We start from the raw sequence: 18,515 nt of genomic DNA on the forward strand, positions 1-18,515 counted from the left end.
TTGTATGCTCAAGGAAAGTCCCTAGTTCTCTGTTCCCTCAGTTACCCACTGGGTAGTTTCTATGTAAAAATAGCTGCCTCTTGACAACTGTTGTGTTATTACTCCAGGAAATAGTTAATTAGTTTTAAAGTAATTATGGTGATTTAAAATATTCTTAAAGTATCTAATCCTGTTATGACAACTTGTTCACTTTTGTAAAGCAAAATTATTCACTATTAGTAAATAGAATTCTCTGAGATGTGTTCCATTTCCAGTGTGCCTGTACCTCTACCAAAATCACACTATTAGACTTGACAGTTGTGAGGAAAGGAGGGCAGACTGTAGAATACATCTCAAAGAACTCAAGGTAAGTACTTGTTTTCTTTTTGAAGGCTTGTTTACATGTTCCATTTCTTGTGATATCCACATGCCATCTGATAGATAGAGGAGTGTATCACAAGCCTAAACGAAGATTGATAAAAAGACCTCTCAAACTGGGCAGCTGATGAAAACACATGAGCTCAAGAGTAACGGCTAGTCCAATTTATATAATTACTCAGAGCAAAAAACCTACACATATCAGCTATGAGCATTCCCCTAAGTGAGAGCAAAGGTCATATTTTCAGCCTCTATGATTGAGACCTAAAATGACCTGGTAGTTCTAAATTGGCCCCCTTGTAATATAGCTTCACATAATGTAACACTCCATTAGAGATTTTGAGTTGAAAGTGCCTGACCCTTGGATCTCTCAGCATTAGAAATAAATAGTGTAGGGGGACAAACTGAATTATTTTGTTCTATACAAAACGACAGAGATCAGAGGACTATTACTGTATGTAGCACAGTAAGGCTAAGTCTCAGAAGAGGAGGAAATATGGTAAGTGAATGGACTGATTTAAATGAAAAATCAGATTGGGGGACATGTTTAAGATGTGGGTGAGTGTAACTGTCGTGAAAAATCATATGTGGTTTTCCTTCATAAGAATTTGCCTAAAGTGAGGCAAACCATTTCCAGAGCTGCCTACTAGTGAGCCTAATATGATGTCTGATCCAAATTTAATGAGAAGAGAAATGTAATTCAGGAAATTAAAATTTGTAAAGCAATAGGACCTGATAAAGTGACTCAGATCTAGTTAAAACGGCATAAAACAGATGAGTCAATTCGCCATGTGGCAAGACAAGAAAACTCTTGAAAACTGGTAAAGTCACTCCTGGTTCCAATATGTAAGAAAAACTATTAAGAGATGCAATGGAACTTACCCTGAATGCTAGAATTTGGGGGGAGGAGAGGTGAAACCCCTCCTTGAAAAAGAGGAGTTCAGATTTAGGAAACAATAAGCAAGAAAAGGTTTCTCATGTTGTGCAGTAACTAAGATCCTTCGAGATGCCCAACCCTGTGGATGTGCCACTTTAGGAGTCTTGGTGCCCTGAGCTTCCAGTCAGAGACTTGTGATAGCATGACAGCAACTAGTCATGTATACGTGGCAGCCATCTCACACCACTTCACAACATCCCACACATGCAGTCAACCATCGCCCAGTTCTTTCTCTACCACAGGAGATCAAGCTGGAAATCTGAAGCAGTGGGGAAGAGGGTTGGTACTAAAGCATCCAGTGGGACAATCAGCCCAAAGAGCCTCATTTACTACAGAAGGTGAGTAACAGACTCTTCTTCAAGGAGTGTCCCTGCGGGTGACTAAAGACCCCTAAGCTGAAAAGATGTGGAGAGCACAAATAGTTCAAAGGGATCATCTGTTCCAGACCACTATTCTAGGGCATAATGTTCAGTGAAAGTATGGAGTGATGCCTAGCCAGCTTCTTTACAAATATCAACAAGAGTATCTTTGAGAAAGACTATCAAGGTGGACATGTCTCTAGTGGAGGTTGCAGATTATAATTTTGATAACATAATTGCATACAAACATAAAGGGATGCCTCCCCGATTACAGTGTACGGTTTAAGGAAGAATAGAGGTAAGGGATTGTTGAGATGGAAGGAGGAGGCAACTTGGACAAGGGATCACTTTGTCCTTGAGAAATGTGGCATAAAGTGGGTGTGCCACTAGAGCACCCAACCCCTCCTATTCTTCGTGCTGACGTAATAACTACACTACCAATGCAAGCTTCATGTCTAATTAGGTACACATAGGTTCAACAGACTCGCTCCTACGAGCACCAAGAACAAGGTTGAAATTCCACATTAGAGTCTGGCCCCTTAACAATATACCCCTGAGAAAGCAATTACTGGGGTGATAACGGATAACGTACTCTGAGCAAGCTAATGGAGAGGCCACATTTTTTTAGCCTCAAGATGGCATCAAGGATAGTGCATAACAAGGCCAACTGTGAAATTATCTGTTTCTCTCTGCACTAGATAAACAATCTTTTCCACTTGTGTGCATATGTTCTGAATGTAGACAAACGTCGGCTATTAAGTAGACTATCTTGAATTTCCTTGGAACAGCATATGTCAAGTTTTGTTATCCTTAAGATGAAGTGTTGACATGTTGGATGATGAGGCGAAGTCACAGCTATCCGGTCAAGGTATGAGAACTAATGTTTATCGGCTAAACCATCCAGATCGCCAATACATGTATACCAAAAGTCTACCACGTGGAAACAATCTCAGAAGAGTAGCCATGTTAGTCTGTAACTTTAAAAATAATGAGTAGTCCCGTGGCACCTTGGAGATTAACCAAAATATATAAAATCATGAGCTTTGGTAAGTAAAACCCACCAACCATTTGAAGATGTTTCAAATCTTTGAAAGCAAAAAAACCATGGTCAAGGTTATGTGAGTGAATAACAGGAATAACTAAAGGTAGATTATGATCTATTGCCAGCTAAATTAACAATTACAACTCAAGGTAACTTGCAATTTAGCTTTCACTTATTAGTCCTTTGAGACTTACTTGGACTGTCACTGATAAGTAAATAAGCAGGCAATGTTAAGCAACAAATCAAGGGACAGAAAGATTGGGATATAAATGGCACAGAGCTGATAAAGTGTCTACTCCCCCCCCCACCATCACTGAAGTGATTTTAAGATGTTGCTTAAATCAAATGGCAAAGCAAAGTCCAAAGTCCATATAATCACTGCACTGTATTTGGGCTATTTACAATTTATAAAATAATATTCTCACCATATCAGTGATACCCAGGAAACTAAAGGCTTGTCTACAAAGGGGGAAAAACTGGAATAGCTAGTGTGGTATAGATCATTAAACTAAGCTTCAAAAAGTTTACTCCAGAACAAGAATTGCCACATGGGGAGTTAGTGGGAAATAGTTATTTGTCCTTAAAGTCACAGGTTGCTATTTTGTACTAACTTCCTAAGAACATAAGAATGGCCGTACTGATGAATTCCTGATGAATTTCCTGTGTAGACAAGCCTTGAAAAAGTCTGAATGCTATATTTTTCAGTTCAAAATAAAAGAAAACAAAACATTATACTATTTGCAATATTTAACACTCATGTTGTGACAAACCTCCACATGCTTTATGAAATTGTCTTTTGTGTACAGATAGGCATAACTTGAGGTATTTTGTCCAAAGCATCTTCATGTAACCTATCAATTTTAATGTCACCATCTGCTGGATCTGTATAACTTATTTGGTGTATGAATCACTCTTTTATATAAGTTAGAGATATGGAGTAGGAAACGGTTTATGGTTTTAAGTGTGCAAGTGAAAGCCATCAAGGGTGCTTCCTATGCTTGGGACACCTCAATGTCTCGGTCATCACCTGTAAAAAGCCTCCTTTGTCCTTTAAGTCTAAGTAGTGGTTGGTCTTGGGAAGACATGTGACCACAGGAGGGTGGAATGTAGAAACCAAGATATGAAACCTTTTTATGTCTATAGCTAGACTGAGCTCATTTTGTGCCTTAACCTTTCTAATTTTGACCCTACATACTTGAGTTATTTATATTCATCCTTTGTACTATGACCAAGTTTCTACTTTTTATAAGGCTCCTTTTTTGATTTTTAGGTTGTTCAAGATCTCTAGGTTAAGCCAAGATGGTTTCCTTCAACACTTCTTTACACAGTAGAATAGTATGGTTTTGCACCCTTAAGAATGTCCCTTTGAGAAACTGCCAACTGTCTTCAATTGTTCTTCTCAGTCTTGTTTCCCACAGGACCTTACCTACCACTCCCTGAGTTTACTGACATCTATCCTCTCTCTTTGGTTTGCTGTTCTCCCTCCTACCATTTCTTAGAATCATTAAATCTATTATTTTATTATCACTTTCACACAAGTTGCCTTCCACTTTCAAATTCTCAACCAGTTCCTCCCAATTTGTTAAAAATCACATCTACAATAGCCCCCCTCCTTGGAGCTTTCCCCACCTTCTTAAAATAAAGGAAGCGTGGCCACATGTCTCTGTAGATCCAACCACAGGTTGGGCTTACAGGAAAAACAAACTCATTTAAAGATCATTGTCTTGAGCACTAGACCATTATGTTTCTGGATTATCAGTAATGGCCCTCATGAGCACATTCAGAATTATGAACAGATACACATTTCAAATTTCTAACTTCAAGAATGATGAATGCACAGAAAGAGAATATACACATTCAACAGATTAGAAAGTTAAAAATGATGCATTATATGGTGCATTTTGCCTAAAGCATCTTCAAGTTATTCATATTTATAATCCAATTTTCAGAAAGCATGGGGGCATGACGGCCAAAAAAACAAAATCTCTCTCAGTGGAGCAGCTTATAGGAAAAAATATAGTATACTGAGTATTTAACTTTTTGTAAACTGAAAAAAATTAGAAAAACTGAGCGGTTGTGTGTTATCCATCTAAATAAAATAAGAATAGTGGTATTAAAAAAAATCAGATAATATCTTGGACTTGAGTATAAGAACAGAAGCTGTAGATCCGTGGTCCCCAACATGGCGCCCGCAGGGGCATTTCAATGCGCCCGCCAGGTGCTTGGGGCTGGCCTGGCCCCGGGCACATGGCGCACGGGCGCTTGCGGGGGGGGGGGGGGGAGAGAGCGCGCTTGGCGGGGGGAGCACCGGCCCCGGGCGCGCGGCACTCGGCGGGGGCATTTCAATGCGCCTGTCAGGTGCTCGGGGCTGGCCTGGCCCCGGGCACATGGCGCACGGGCGCTTGCGGGGGGGGGGGGGGGAGAAAGCGCGCTTGGCGGGGGGAGCACCGGCCCCGGGCGCGCGGCGGGGGGGGAGCGCCGGCCCCGGGCGCACGGCACTCGGCGGGGGCATTTCAATGCGCCTGTCAGGTGCTTGGGGCTGCCTTGGCCCCGGGCACATGGCGCACGGGCGCTTGCGGGGGGTGGGGGGGAGTGCGCTTGGCGGGGGGAGCGCCGGTCCCGGGCGCGTGGCACTCGGCGGGGGCATTTCAATGCGCCCGCCAGGTGCTCGGGGCTGGCTTGGCCCCGGGCACATGGCGCACGGGCGCTTACGGGGGGGGGGGAGCGCGCTTGGCAGGGGGAGCGCCGGCCCCGGGCGCGCGGCACTCGGCTGGGGGGGGGGGGGAGCGCCGGGCGCGCGGCACTCGGCGGGGGGGGGGAGCGCCGGGTGCGCGGCGCTTGGCGGGGGGGGGGAGCGCTGGCCCCGGGCGCGCGGCCCTTGGAGGGGGCCCTGCCCCCGGGCGCGCAGCTAGGAGGGGACCGCCCCGGGCATGTGGCAAGGGGGGGGCCGCCCCCGGGCGCGCAAGTGTCCCCGCCCTCTGGCGCCCGGCGGGCAAACGGCCACGCCCCCTGGCGCCCGGCAACCTCAAAAGGTTGGGGACTACTGCTGTAGATCAAAGCTCTTAATTAACCCAAGAATGAGATGTGAATAGTGATCCAAAATCTCAGATCTTAGCAATTGACATGCTCCGTTACTGGTGCTAAGAGTAATACAGGAACTTGATGAAGTTAGATTATTGGGCCTCTTGCTGCAGTGGTTATCAAGTTCTGCTGTTAGTGTCAGAAGCAGCAGGACACTGCACCTGTATCCACTTACACAGCATAGCAGGCATTTCTAAAAGAAATAGCATTAGAAATCCGGAGCATGACAGACTTAACACTCACATCACTGGACTAACTACCACCCCTACAAGTAACATTTTTGTTTGACTCCCTCCCCATCCTCTTTTTTTTTTTTTAAATGTAGCCGTTTTTTCTGGACCAGCAGCTCTAGACTCAACCCTAATTTGGCATTCCAAAGCCACATGTATCCCAAAGAAAGTACTTCTGGTTAACGCTGAGTACTATCATGAATATCCTTGCTCTCAGTTTCTGGCACACCGTAAATAGAACAAAACTCCCTACGTCATGAAGGGCATCTGACACCCTTTCTCCCATTCTGTATATAATATAGTGGAGTAACATTGTGCTGCGATTGTAATGCAGCACCGAAGTAAACTGTGGCATACCAAAGATTAACAATCAAAGTCCAATAAAAAAAATGACAGGATTTTAGACAAAGGTATTTGATTATCATATATTATTCCATTACTAAAAAAACAGTACCGCAAGGAAGCAGACACATGAACACTATGATTCCCTCCAGTTACTAAATATAGTTTGCATCTTCATCCTAGGAATAACTGTATTGTTAGTAATCTGACATATATATGATAATCAAGTATTTAAATGGCTGACTTTTTTCATTTATGTTTATCTGGTCAGAGATTAAGAAAAGCAAAGAACTGGGATTCTACAGAATTGCAGAAATACATTTTTAAATGGAAAGCAGATCTATGACTATCTGATTTACAACTTACCACTGAAGTTCATTTGACGAATAACAAATTATTTTTCTGCACACCGAAAATGAAGTCAGTTAGGATTGTCACAGTAACTGACCAATTCATTTCTAAATGCGTTCTTCTGATATGCAAAAGCAAGAAAGTAACATTCCTAAAGCAACTCTGCTCACTGCTTTTTTAATATAAACTTTTATTGTATGCAAAATAAAATTATGAATAACTATTATAATATTACCAAGTATTATAATTAATACAAGCAAAACATAACTAAAATCTTAAGCAGGATGTAGAATGAAAATGGATTTGGCTGGTAGGTGATTACTCACCTTTTCATTATCTGGCAATCGAATGAAGAATTAAATTAAACTAAGCTGCCTCATGCAAGTTTATTTTTGTTTTAGAACACTATACTTAAGTTACTAATCATTATTTTAATTTCTACAGTAAATATATGCAAACAACTTACTGGCAATATTTTCTTCAGTCCACAGCGCAGGAATTCATTTCTCAAGTGTATCCTAAAATCAAGATCTTCTGGAGAAGTGACAAGGGCATTTATAAACTGCATGCAGGCCACCTGTAATTAGAAATATTAACTTACTAAAAATATCTCTCTCAGCATAGACAATTTCTACGTAAACAAATACATCCTGCTTTTAATAATTTTCTAAATATTTAATCAAATATAATGCAATATAGGAAACAACAATTAAAGACAATTCTCATCATACTGCCAAACAAAAGTCTGGGACCGATAGTATTTAAAATCCAGTATTACCTATTTTACAATGGGTAAAAATTTTGTTCATAAGTAACGAATGTGCAAGATCTGCATTTGAATTGACAAGTATCAAAAGGTTTCATTTTAAGCTTAATGTTTTCATGAATCTTTGGCAAGAAGTTTACAGTGTCTGGATTTTTTTGTTTGGATGTGTTATTTTTAATTAATTCTTTAATAAAGGCAATGAGATTTGTTTTTTCCCTCCACAGTGGATATCTATTATTTTTTAAAATTCTCTGTGAGGTATTTATGGAACATTTCAACAAGATGGCAATAGATACTTGAGGTTTATATATATAAATATTACAGTTCATATCTTGTAGTGTATTTGCTAAAATTTAGAACAAATTTGTCATTTACTGTAATTTAGGGTAGCTTCTAAAAAATGTTTAACAAAATATTACCCAAAGTCAACATATAACCTGGCACCTTTTCTATTTATCTCCATATAATATTCATAATGTCGCCAAAATACACAAATGTTTTGACTGCTGGTTAAAGTGTTTTTTTCCCATTTGCTTTTCAGGAAAAGTGATAGCCATTTTTACATTAGTGAAGGAAATTCAGAGGAGCGTATTATAATGGCTGTAACAACTGAACAGATACAAGGAATAGCAAATATTGTTTCATTTGCTTTGGTCATTAAGTATGATCAACACAAACAATTATATTACTAATAAAGAGTTCAGGTTTTTGTTTCTGATAATGATATCCAAACTGGAGGACTTGCTTCATGTTCCTAGTATTTTTGTGATAAATTAGAGATTAGAAGACAATCAACAAAATGCTAATTGCCAGGTGTCTTTTGAATTACTCCTGCACAGCATTTCAGCAAATGCTTGAAGTCTCAGGCAACTGACTAACAGTCTAATTGAACAGCTGTGCATTTTAATTGATTTATTTTAAAACAGGCAGACAATAATGCAACGCCAAACGTGCTGCTACACATTAAAAGACTGCAAAGGGACTCCTGGGAAATTCCAGGTTTGGTGAAAGATGCTAACTACAAGAGAAAGCAGAACCAACATAAGAATCAATAGTAGCCAGAGAAGAAAAATAAGCAACAGATGAAAAATACACTTTCAGTTTTAATCACCATCATCATTTAGTTTTAATCAAACACCTTAAGGAGCGTGCTAAATTTGTACTGAAAAGCACTTGGAGCAGTACAACCTTCTATACAGCTGTAGGGAGGTGGTAGAGGCTATAGATACTGTACAAGCAGATAACTACATTATCATTGTGTTTGCTTGATTGATCCTTGTTATGTTACAACTATGATATGACTGTACAAGCCAAAGTACATGTCCAATCTGAAATTAATAGAGAGAAAAGGTGCCATCTGCTATGATTGCTTTTGCCAGAAGAAATTCTGGCTTAATGGCTTGTGTTAGTGCATTACAAGTAAAGAGAACATTTTCGTCAGAAACAAGTTAATGAGTCTTGCAGTTGTACCTTTGCTTAAGTATACATATTTGGATCAAAAAGATAATAACATGGGAAAAAATGAACATTCTTTGTAACACCCTGTATGATTGACTGTAGTACAAAGTAGTACTTGCATTATAGAATATTCACGTAATGAAACTAGGTGAGTTTCTCCAGAAAGCAAAATAAAATTATTGTTATTATTACTACTACTACATGTGCCTTGGAATATTTTGAAATATTAACCATTATAAAAAAGTACAGCTAGGAAATATTGATTTAACAATTTTCATTTAGGTGGTTTTATGTTCAGACATGTCCACCAATACATGATAAACTGCCATCTAAACTGAATTACCTTACCTGCAGTCTTTCATGAAACAGCCATAAAGGCAGAGAGCATATCCATATTTAATTATCATGTGAGACCAAACAAAAATGGCTGTAGGACTTTCCTATGTCTTTTCCAATTTAGCATGCTTTATGGTAAATAGTGGGTGTTAAAAAAAAAAACTATCTGAAAGGACTCTAGTCAAACAAAGATTTTGGTGCTTTCTGATTTGAAAAATGAAAAATAAAACCCATAATTCTCCAACCCCAATTCTACTTTAGCACATAGGTTCTCATTCCGAAGTCATCCCCTCCTCCCCCCCCCCCCCCAAATAAATTTCATTTACATTTGAATTCTAGAAATGAAAAAGAAATGCATACTACACAGGACTTTGCATCCACTTTGTCTTCATAAAATACCTTTGGAGTCATATAATTTTTTGTACGTTCCAAGTTATAAAATGCTTCCCCTGGATGTTCAGAAGCATCAAAAGGGGAAAGAAACTATATGGTGGCACACAAACACTGGTGTATGCAGCCGAGTGGCATCTTACCATGGCACATATAGTGCTTCTGGCACAAAAACCCACCTTCCTCAATGGGGTGAAAATCAAAGCCTAATGAGTCATGAGTAGCTGTTAAAAATGGATGCTGACTAAGCAGCAAGTGCTAGCCAGCAACATTTAGAGAGAACATGTTGTTCTTGGTAACAAGTAGTTAAAAAATAAGTGCAATAAAGCATGGGGGTGGCCTCACATGGGACATCCTACCTAATGATGGCAGTATCGACCTGGCCCCAGATAAACTCTGTAGCATATCTGGACACTTGCCACCGCATACACTATTTTCATGTTTGGCAGTAATGGCAAGAATTTCACCTTAAGTACATATCTACATGTAATTATATCTATAGACTGATATAACAATTGAACGGAAAACTATCACTCATCCTGTACATTTGTGTAACAGAAATGTTAACAAATTAAAGTTCAAGACACACTGAAGTCCCAGGAGAAACTAATCAAAGTAAGTGCTTAATGTTAACCTTCTAAAGCCACAAATGCTTGTGCGTAAGTCAATTCAGTATTTAATTTTCTTTACGTGTGGGCTTAAAAATGCTTAAAATGAATGATCTTCCGTGATTCTGAACATGGTTTTAATGCTCTTCCCAAGTAAAGAGAATTTGCATTACTTATAAAAATGCATGTTTTAAATTCTGACAGCAAAAACATTTGGAAGCTTGATATGCATAATCGCTAAAGAGAGTGTGTGTGTGTGTGTGTAATTTATGTAGCTTTGAGCACCACTATTGTTTTTATTCAACAAGGAAATAGGATAGCTTTGCAGCATGACCTTAGCCTTTAAAGATCATAATCATTCTTTCAATTCTTCTACAGCACAACTAACTTTTCATATTCTTGTGTAAAGATTACAGAAGTTATTGGTCATAGGGCCTTCGCCTTTCAGTGGAAAGGTCATGCACTCAATCATTACCTTACCGACAAAAGGATTTGCCTTCATCCCTCTGTCATGATTCAGAGCTTACACAAAATGTGGACAAAATCCCGCACTCAACAGATACACTAGCTGGACCTCTTTGAGGATTTTGACTTTTAACCTCTAAACCTCCAGAAATTATTCAGTTACTAAACTGGTATTTTTCTTTACAAGAAACTATACAAATGTCATTGACCTTCTGTGTTATGTGTATCCATATACGTATATAGTAGGGATGTAGTCAAGTTAACTACTCGCATTTCCTTCTCTCATTCCTGCCTCTGCTCAACTCAGTGCTAGCTCACACTGGGCCTGGGACCTACCCATACAGCTGCTCCTTGAGTTATGACCACCACCACTTACGACCATCCGCACTTACGACCAAAGCGGTCGTAAATGCAGATCCAAGTTACGAACGGCAATCCGCACTTACGAACAGCGCGGTTGCCATGTAACTCTATGGGATCCGAGTTACGAACACTTTGAGTTACGGACCAAGTTTTGGTCCATAACTTGTTTGTAACTCAGGGAGCTGCAATCTGAAGTTTAAATGTACTAAAAGACAAGCAGGTAGGTAGCCCAGCTCTTAGAACATTTAACCTGCAGACTGCAATTGGGGAAGGTTCTGGACCCAGCATGAGCCAGGACTGAGCAAGCCCAGCTCAATCCTGGCTCATGCCAGGTCTGGGAGCTACCCCCCTGTGGCTCTGCAACTTCCCACGCTGAGGCTCTGCCTGTCCGGCTCTTACTACATTTAAACTGCAGAGTCACAGTTTGGGTAGCTCCCAGACCTGGAACGAACTGGGACTAAGCACTTCTTAACTGATCAGCTAATTGTGTAGTTGATAAAAATACTTATCTACTACGCAATTAGTGAATTACCAGCCTCTTAACATCCATAATATATAGAAGAAAAGCTTTATCATAAAAGTAAAAGGCATTTGCAAATGTAATATTGCATTCAACACAGCTAAGGAAACTCTTGTCCTTCAAAAGTCTTTTAATTACCAATTTATTTGGATGGTTAAAAACAAACATATTTGAAGACTGATGAGATTTTCCAAAATTAACTACCACTTTATCAAGTTATGAGAAATCTGCATATTCACAACCGTGAAAAGGCACATTTTTTACATCTTTTTATATTTTTATAAATTGGCCTATTATGATGGTCAGTGAATATGTTCAATTCATCATATGTGATACTGTATACATGAAAATCCTTAGCAGTGAAAATGTGGTTTGATAGTTTTCAGGGTGACAGAGGAAAGCGACTTCTGAAATAGTGGATTGTTTAATTTATTCTTTAAATTTACTAAAACAATCATCTCCTCTCCAATTTAACGATATCCCATCTGGCTGAGGAATATGAAGGCATCTTGCCATCAACACACCTTTCTGAACATTGAAAGAGGTGGTCACGTAAAAAAAATTTAAGTGAATGACACAGACATTGAGGTAGATAGCCACCACAAGCCCCAGGGCAAGGTGTAGAGGTAGCCCCAGAACCATGCCCGTGGAACGGACAGGGGCAGCCAGCCTCAGCATTGCCCAGGCTCATACCACACATTTCCCGCACACATGCAGCCCTCAGATAGTGATTTCATGCGGTTAGGGCTCCAGCCACCAATGCTCCAGTAGCAGCTGCCGTCTCCACTTCCTTCCCCCGCAGACAGGCCTGGACACAGATACCCACTGCAAGCATTTACTTTTACGTAAGGCTAAATCATAATAGAAGCTAAATCCCTCAAGCCTGTGTGAACACAAACCTCTTCAACAGAGGCTGCACTGAAATCACTTTATGTCTTTCATATATCTTATTTTACTTTCTTCTTAGGATTTGCTATGAAATCCCAGGCCAGCACTTTAAACAAAATTGTAAAAAACTAGTGGTTTATAGGCTTAGCATTTCCATGCATTGTATTTCAGAATCTTAAAAAAATTCCTAAACCAATATTGCATGTCCTGGGTCAGAAAGCAAATCTGCATATAAAATAAATGCAGAATAAGTTTCAGTGAGTTCTGGCATTACAGAATGCATCTCCTCTCCTCCGCTCCCCCCCCCCCCAACTCCCATAAGACACCCCAAAACTTCAAATAGTTTTAGTGGACTCTGTCTCTCAGAGACGGTCACAGACTAATTTTCTAAGAAACTTAACTTCACATTTTCAAATCAATAAGACTGTGCTTAACATTTGTATATATACACATCTTTTACAAAACTATATTCACTACCACTGCACTAGATTTAATTATATTTGCAAACACACTTTATGAAAGGGTGAATATTTAAATAGTAATGGCTCAGCTAGTAGCATATTCAAGTCTATCTATATGAGATGCAGAGAAGCTATAAAATAATTTTCAGTGCTTCTACTGTTTTGATGCAACAGTTGTTGCAGTGACACTTCTAAGGGCCATGGGAAACATAACTTTATTTCTAATAACTTTCATCTCCAGAAGAGACAATTTGAGAAATTCAAATCTAGCTATGGGTAAAGGAAAAGAGCTACTGTGTGTGAAATTTCCAGTTGAGAATCCTGGATCACTTTGCCAGACTAGCCAGTCACCTTAAGTATATCACTCTTCTTTCCAAAGATGACCCTGGAACTCAGCATGCAGTATTGGTAAAGGAAATTTTCTGAAACAAAATTGCAGGTATGGCTGGTGTTTCAAAGAGGGCACACAAGGCAAAATAAGTATCAGAGGAGTAGCCGTGTTTGTCGCTTTTGCAGATCCAGACTAAGAGGCCTGTAGCACATTATAGACTAACAGATGTATTTGAGCATAGGCTTTCGTGGGCAAAGACATGCATCTGATGAAGTGGGTCTTTGCCCACGAAAGCTTATGCTCCAATACATCTGTTAGTCTATAAGGTGCTACAGGACTCTGTCACTTTGAAGCCAAAATAAGTCTTAAATCAAACAAGTGAGCAACTTATTCTAGGAAATGGCTAACAACACTCAGCAGATAAACTCATCCTGGAGCTGGATGGTGGAAAAATATAATATCCTGGAAATGGCTGTCCTCCAAATCTATGGGACCAGGAATGGATTGGATTTCTATATCTACTTAACCGTAAAACTGATTTTATAGTACTATAGAATACATGTCACAGTATCTAAAGCATATGTTGTGACAGACATGAAACTGCTATCTAGGAAATACTAGTCTTTAATTTTCTCAATACAACATGTGACCTGGCCAGTAAGATAAGCACCATATATTAGGTTATTGTCTATTTTTATTGAGAGCTGGCAGGAAAATCATTAGGAAAGCAGCACATGACTCTAAATAAGTAGTCTCCACACACACACACACACACACACACACACACACACACACACACACACACACACACACACACAACAACAACAACAACAACAAAATGGGGCAACTAAAAGACAATGGAGAAACTTAGTAATTTCAAGTATCCTATGTCCAGTCTCAAATGGAGGTATAAGCTTTGTTTTGCCAATGCTGAGAGCTAACAGTGTATAGCCTCATCAGAGAACTGGAGAATCATACCATTTCATCTTAAGAATGAGGAATACTTAAGGCCTGAAAGCTAACTGGGGGTGCAGATGAAGACACCACAAGAAATCAGTGGATCCATTTTACCTAGAAATTGTGATGGAGTGCTAAAAGCATTTTCTATGGATAAAGAAAGAGAGAAGTGTGACTAATAGGACATCAAACGTAATGAAAAATGGACATGTTCTTTGGACTTTACACATCTCAGGCACTGCAATTTCTCAAATTCTGTCATTAGCCAAAGGCTGTCAGGGAATCAGTTAGTCCTTGAAAAACAAGAGTAGACTAATTTTTAATGGAAAGTTCTCTTCTAATTCACTTAAACCAGTGTCCAGCAAGCTGATATGAACATAACTACAGCAGAAAAGGAGTGGCAAGGTAATACGTGGTCTGACATGAATCTACCATAGGCCTTCCAATTATGAGTAGATGAGCATTTAAAAAAATGTAAACAAGAAATGGATTTTTAACTTAAGAAACAAGCAAAAAGATGGGAGGGATGGAGACTGACAGACATCCTTTATTCACAATAAAGAATGAAAAGGGTACAACTAGTTTTTAATGGGTGTTGGCCCATACAAGAGTCTAGAAATTTTAGAAAGCCTAGAAATGGTTTCCTACAATCACTAGAAAAAGAATACGTTCATCTGACTGTGAGGCATAGCTCAGAGAGCATTGGAGTGCGAGTCTCAAGACCTTGGCTCTACTCCCGGCTCAAACACTGGACTTCTAAAAAATAAATTATAAAATCTAATTTAATCAAATCTAATCACTATCTGAGCCTCAGATTCCCCATCTGTAATATGGGAAGAAGGTCCATTTTCCTTTCTAAAGTGCTATTATTCTAAGCATTACAGGCATTTAATATTTAAAAACACTTTTCACACACAAATAAAAAGCTTCTCTCTCTTTTTATGGTACTCAGACCTTGAAGTCTTTACTTAGCCAAAACACAAACTGATTTCAATTATCATCTTCATATTAAAAACACAGATTTCTAACACAAGCGAACCATTAGCATTCAATTCCAGCTAATCTACAATTTCTTGGAATTAATTATATTTTTAAATAAAAAGCAAACAAAAATTCTTTTCAGCACATCTGTTGGTATATAGGAGATATACCATGCTAAAATCCAATATTAGCGAATAATTTTGAGGTCTATATTCCCCACAACTGCCATGATTACAGAGAATGTTAATAAAACAATGTCTAATACAACCCATTAATTATTATATGTATGCAAGGCTCTTCAAATATTTCTACTGAATTGAAGTCTTCTTGATTTTGTATTCATAAATGCTAAATGCAGAAATTTTGCCTCTGAGTTGGTCTACCTAATTACCTTAGACAATGTTTCACTGAGATTTATGAAGGCATACATTTATATAGCAAAACAATTGAAAGATGCTAAAACAGGTGAGCTGCTTCCATTCTGTTACCATTTTTATGATATTTAGACATCAGAAAATTAGATCATGTTCAAGATCCAGGAAACCTACCTGCAATTGCAAAGCTTCATGATTCTCCAATCCTTCCACAATTGGAGAAAACCGTTCTCTGTTATCTCTCTCAGCTGCAGTCGTTATAGCGCCTAACAGTTTGTCCAAACTGAAAGAGTGAGAGAGATTCAAATTAACAGGCAATTTGCCAAAGAGCTACTTTTCCAGTCTTCCTCTTCAAATATCCATTAAATCACTTTCCATCCTCACAAAAATGTATCTGAATAAAAGTTTCAAATTACTTCAGACTACCTAAAACACTTCAAACTGAAAATTCTATCACAACATCTGGGAAATCTATTAAAGAATTTTGTTTAGTTTTTTAATTAATTAGTCTTCCTGGCTAAAAATCACACAAATTCAGAGAAAAATCTAAATATTTTGTATATTTTATAATTTAAAAATACTAGTGCCATTTTTGACTGGATATATATGTATAATTTTTGTTATTTAGCAGCTCACTAGGACACATCTAAACCTAAATATGTTTTTGTTTTTGATATTTAGGTCCTTTCCATGTAATTATTTGATAAGGGATCCTATCAAAGGCATTTAAAAAAAAAACACAAGTTAACTATTGGGTCCATTTTGTTACTTATCTCACAATTTTTGGAACTATTCTAACAAGTTAAGAAATATAATTTACTCCCATAAAAACACAGGAGCTCTTCTACTCTATTCTTACATTGGCTATCAGTTTCACTGGAACTGAGAACTGACTCACCAGTCAATAACTCAATGTGCCTACCACAGCAATTTCAAGGTTGGCAGCACATAGAGACTTTCCATTTACTCATGGAGTGCTGTATATCAGAATAAAAACCAAATATTAAACAGTTCACACATGTCATACTCTGGATCAAGTCAAATGTGGATTATCAAGAACAATGGACTAAAAATCAATTTTACACAAAAACCATTTTGAGTCACTTAGTAAATTAGACCAGTGTTCTTATTTTAGTGATATTTGATCTGGCCCATGAAAGCTCATCACCTGATAAACCATCTTGTTAGTCTTTAAAGTGCTACATAGTCCCATATTTTAGTATGAAGGATATACTTTTAATATATGAACTGTTACAATAGACTTATCATAACATTAAATGGACAGAATCAAATAGGTAACGCATTTCTTTTCACCTAAACTAAAAACACTATAAGAGAGGAAAAGGTTATTGATGACATTTTTAAAATGAATGACTTAACTTACCTAATCACCGGCTGTCAGTTTATCCCATTTTATATTATTACAGAAGAAACCAAAGATTAACACAACAGCCTATAACTTGGAAAGCTAATCTGAAGGTTGGCAAGTGCCTTCTCATACCAAAACAAGAGTAATTCAGGAATAGATAAAAGGAAATAACTCTAGTTAGTTATTTTCTCCAACACGATGTGTATCTCCAACATATTACTTACATATTTTCCTCTCCAACAATACAAATGGCAGAAAGTATTTTTACTGTTTCCGTCATCATGCTTGCTTGCTTTGGATCAATTGCTCTTGCTAGTAATAAAAGGCTTCTTTCATCTCCTAGAATCCTTTGCAATCCATACTTTAAGAAGAGAGACAGAACAATGAGTTCTTCATGACAAGGTTATTCATACACATATAACCTGGACATAAGAGTACTTTTTTCAAGTATTTTCAATTCAATGGGAAATGCGGTTCAGAACACTAACAGCTTTATTGCTTGTGGGCCAAATTCATCTTTTAAACTATAATCTTTCTGAAAAAGACAAATCTTCTTAATTCAGATATACCAAAGACAATGGGCATTTCAATTAAGAGGTTCCACCACTTATTTCCCCTCCTACTACATCCAAGGACTGAAAGTTTTACCAATACATTCAGCTAAGTAACATAAATAAAGCTAAATAACAATAAATTGCTACATTTAAGATGAAACTGCAAACTGAAACCCATTAAGGGAATATTTTGCAGTTTCCTGTAAGATTAGAAGTCATTCAATCTCCTAATAATGCAACTTTCAAATAATAGCTCTCACAAATAAAACTTTTCATAGATGTGAATCTTTGAAACTAACTTCAGTCAGATTCCCCTTTAACTGGTTAACATCTGGAAACATAATATCTAGGTATTCCCTTTATAGGGGCTGACATCATGGGTGCTCTGGGGCTGGAGGACCCATGGTGAAAAGTTATCTGGCCAAGGTCCCCCTCTACTTCCCTCGACTCCCAATGGCCCTACCGACCCACTCCTCCAAGCACCTCCATCCCACTTCAAAACAGCTGTTTCACAGCATTCAGGACACTCCAGGAGGGAGTGGGCAAAGTGGGGAAGCAGCACATTCAGGGGAGGAGACAGGAAAGATGCAGAGTGAGGTCACGATGTCAGAAGAAGGGATGGAGTACAGACAAGGTTGGGAGCTTACTTTCTACCGGCTAGAGGCAAAGTTGACGTCTATTATGTTCCCTTAAATTTAGTATCTTTTTTAAGGTTTTTTAAGGTTACATGCTGAATGTAAAATTAACATATTTTGTGGTCAATTCAGCAACCATGAAAATCTAAACATGCATTTGCCTTACTAAGCACAAAACTTAGGATTGACTGTAGAGACCCATGCCTGACTAGATCATCTGTCTTATGAATATTAAGCATTTATCTATTCTCTTTTATATTAGTCTAGCCTTCTCTTTCTATAGAATAACAAAAAAAGTTCACAACTATCTCTCAAAGTAGCTTTATAAGACAGTTACCTTTTTTCGTAACTGGTGTTCTT

The 18,515-nt window shown here is 38.5% G+C and overlaps 1 protein-coding gene across 7 annotated transcripts in view; it reads right to left on the minus strand.

Annotated features, from left to right (window-relative positions):
• The window catches only part of DIAPH2 (diaphanous related formin 2), an 801,414-nt gene that overhangs the window by 616,053 nt on the left and 166,846 nt on the right, over positions 1–18,515 (minus strand). For all 7 annotated transcript variants that reach the window (XM_075896759.1, XM_075896757.1, XM_075896756.1 and 4 more), the window contains 3 exons: positions 17,191–17,327; positions 15,772–15,880; positions 7,166–7,276 (listed from right to left, as the gene is read on the minus strand). In XM_075896759.1, coding sequence (XP_075752874.1) covers positions 7,166–7,276; positions 15,772–15,880; positions 17,191–17,327 — 357 coding nt within the window. The remainder of the gene's footprint in view (positions 1–7,165; positions 7,277–15,771; positions 15,881–17,190; positions 17,328–18,515) is intronic.

This window comes from Pelodiscus sinensis, chromosome 13 (assembly GCF_049634645.1).
Source record: "Pelodiscus sinensis isolate JC-2024 chromosome 13, ASM4963464v1, whole genome shotgun sequence".
NCBI classification, from domain to species: Eukaryota; Metazoa; Chordata; order Testudines; family Trionychidae; genus Pelodiscus; species Pelodiscus sinensis.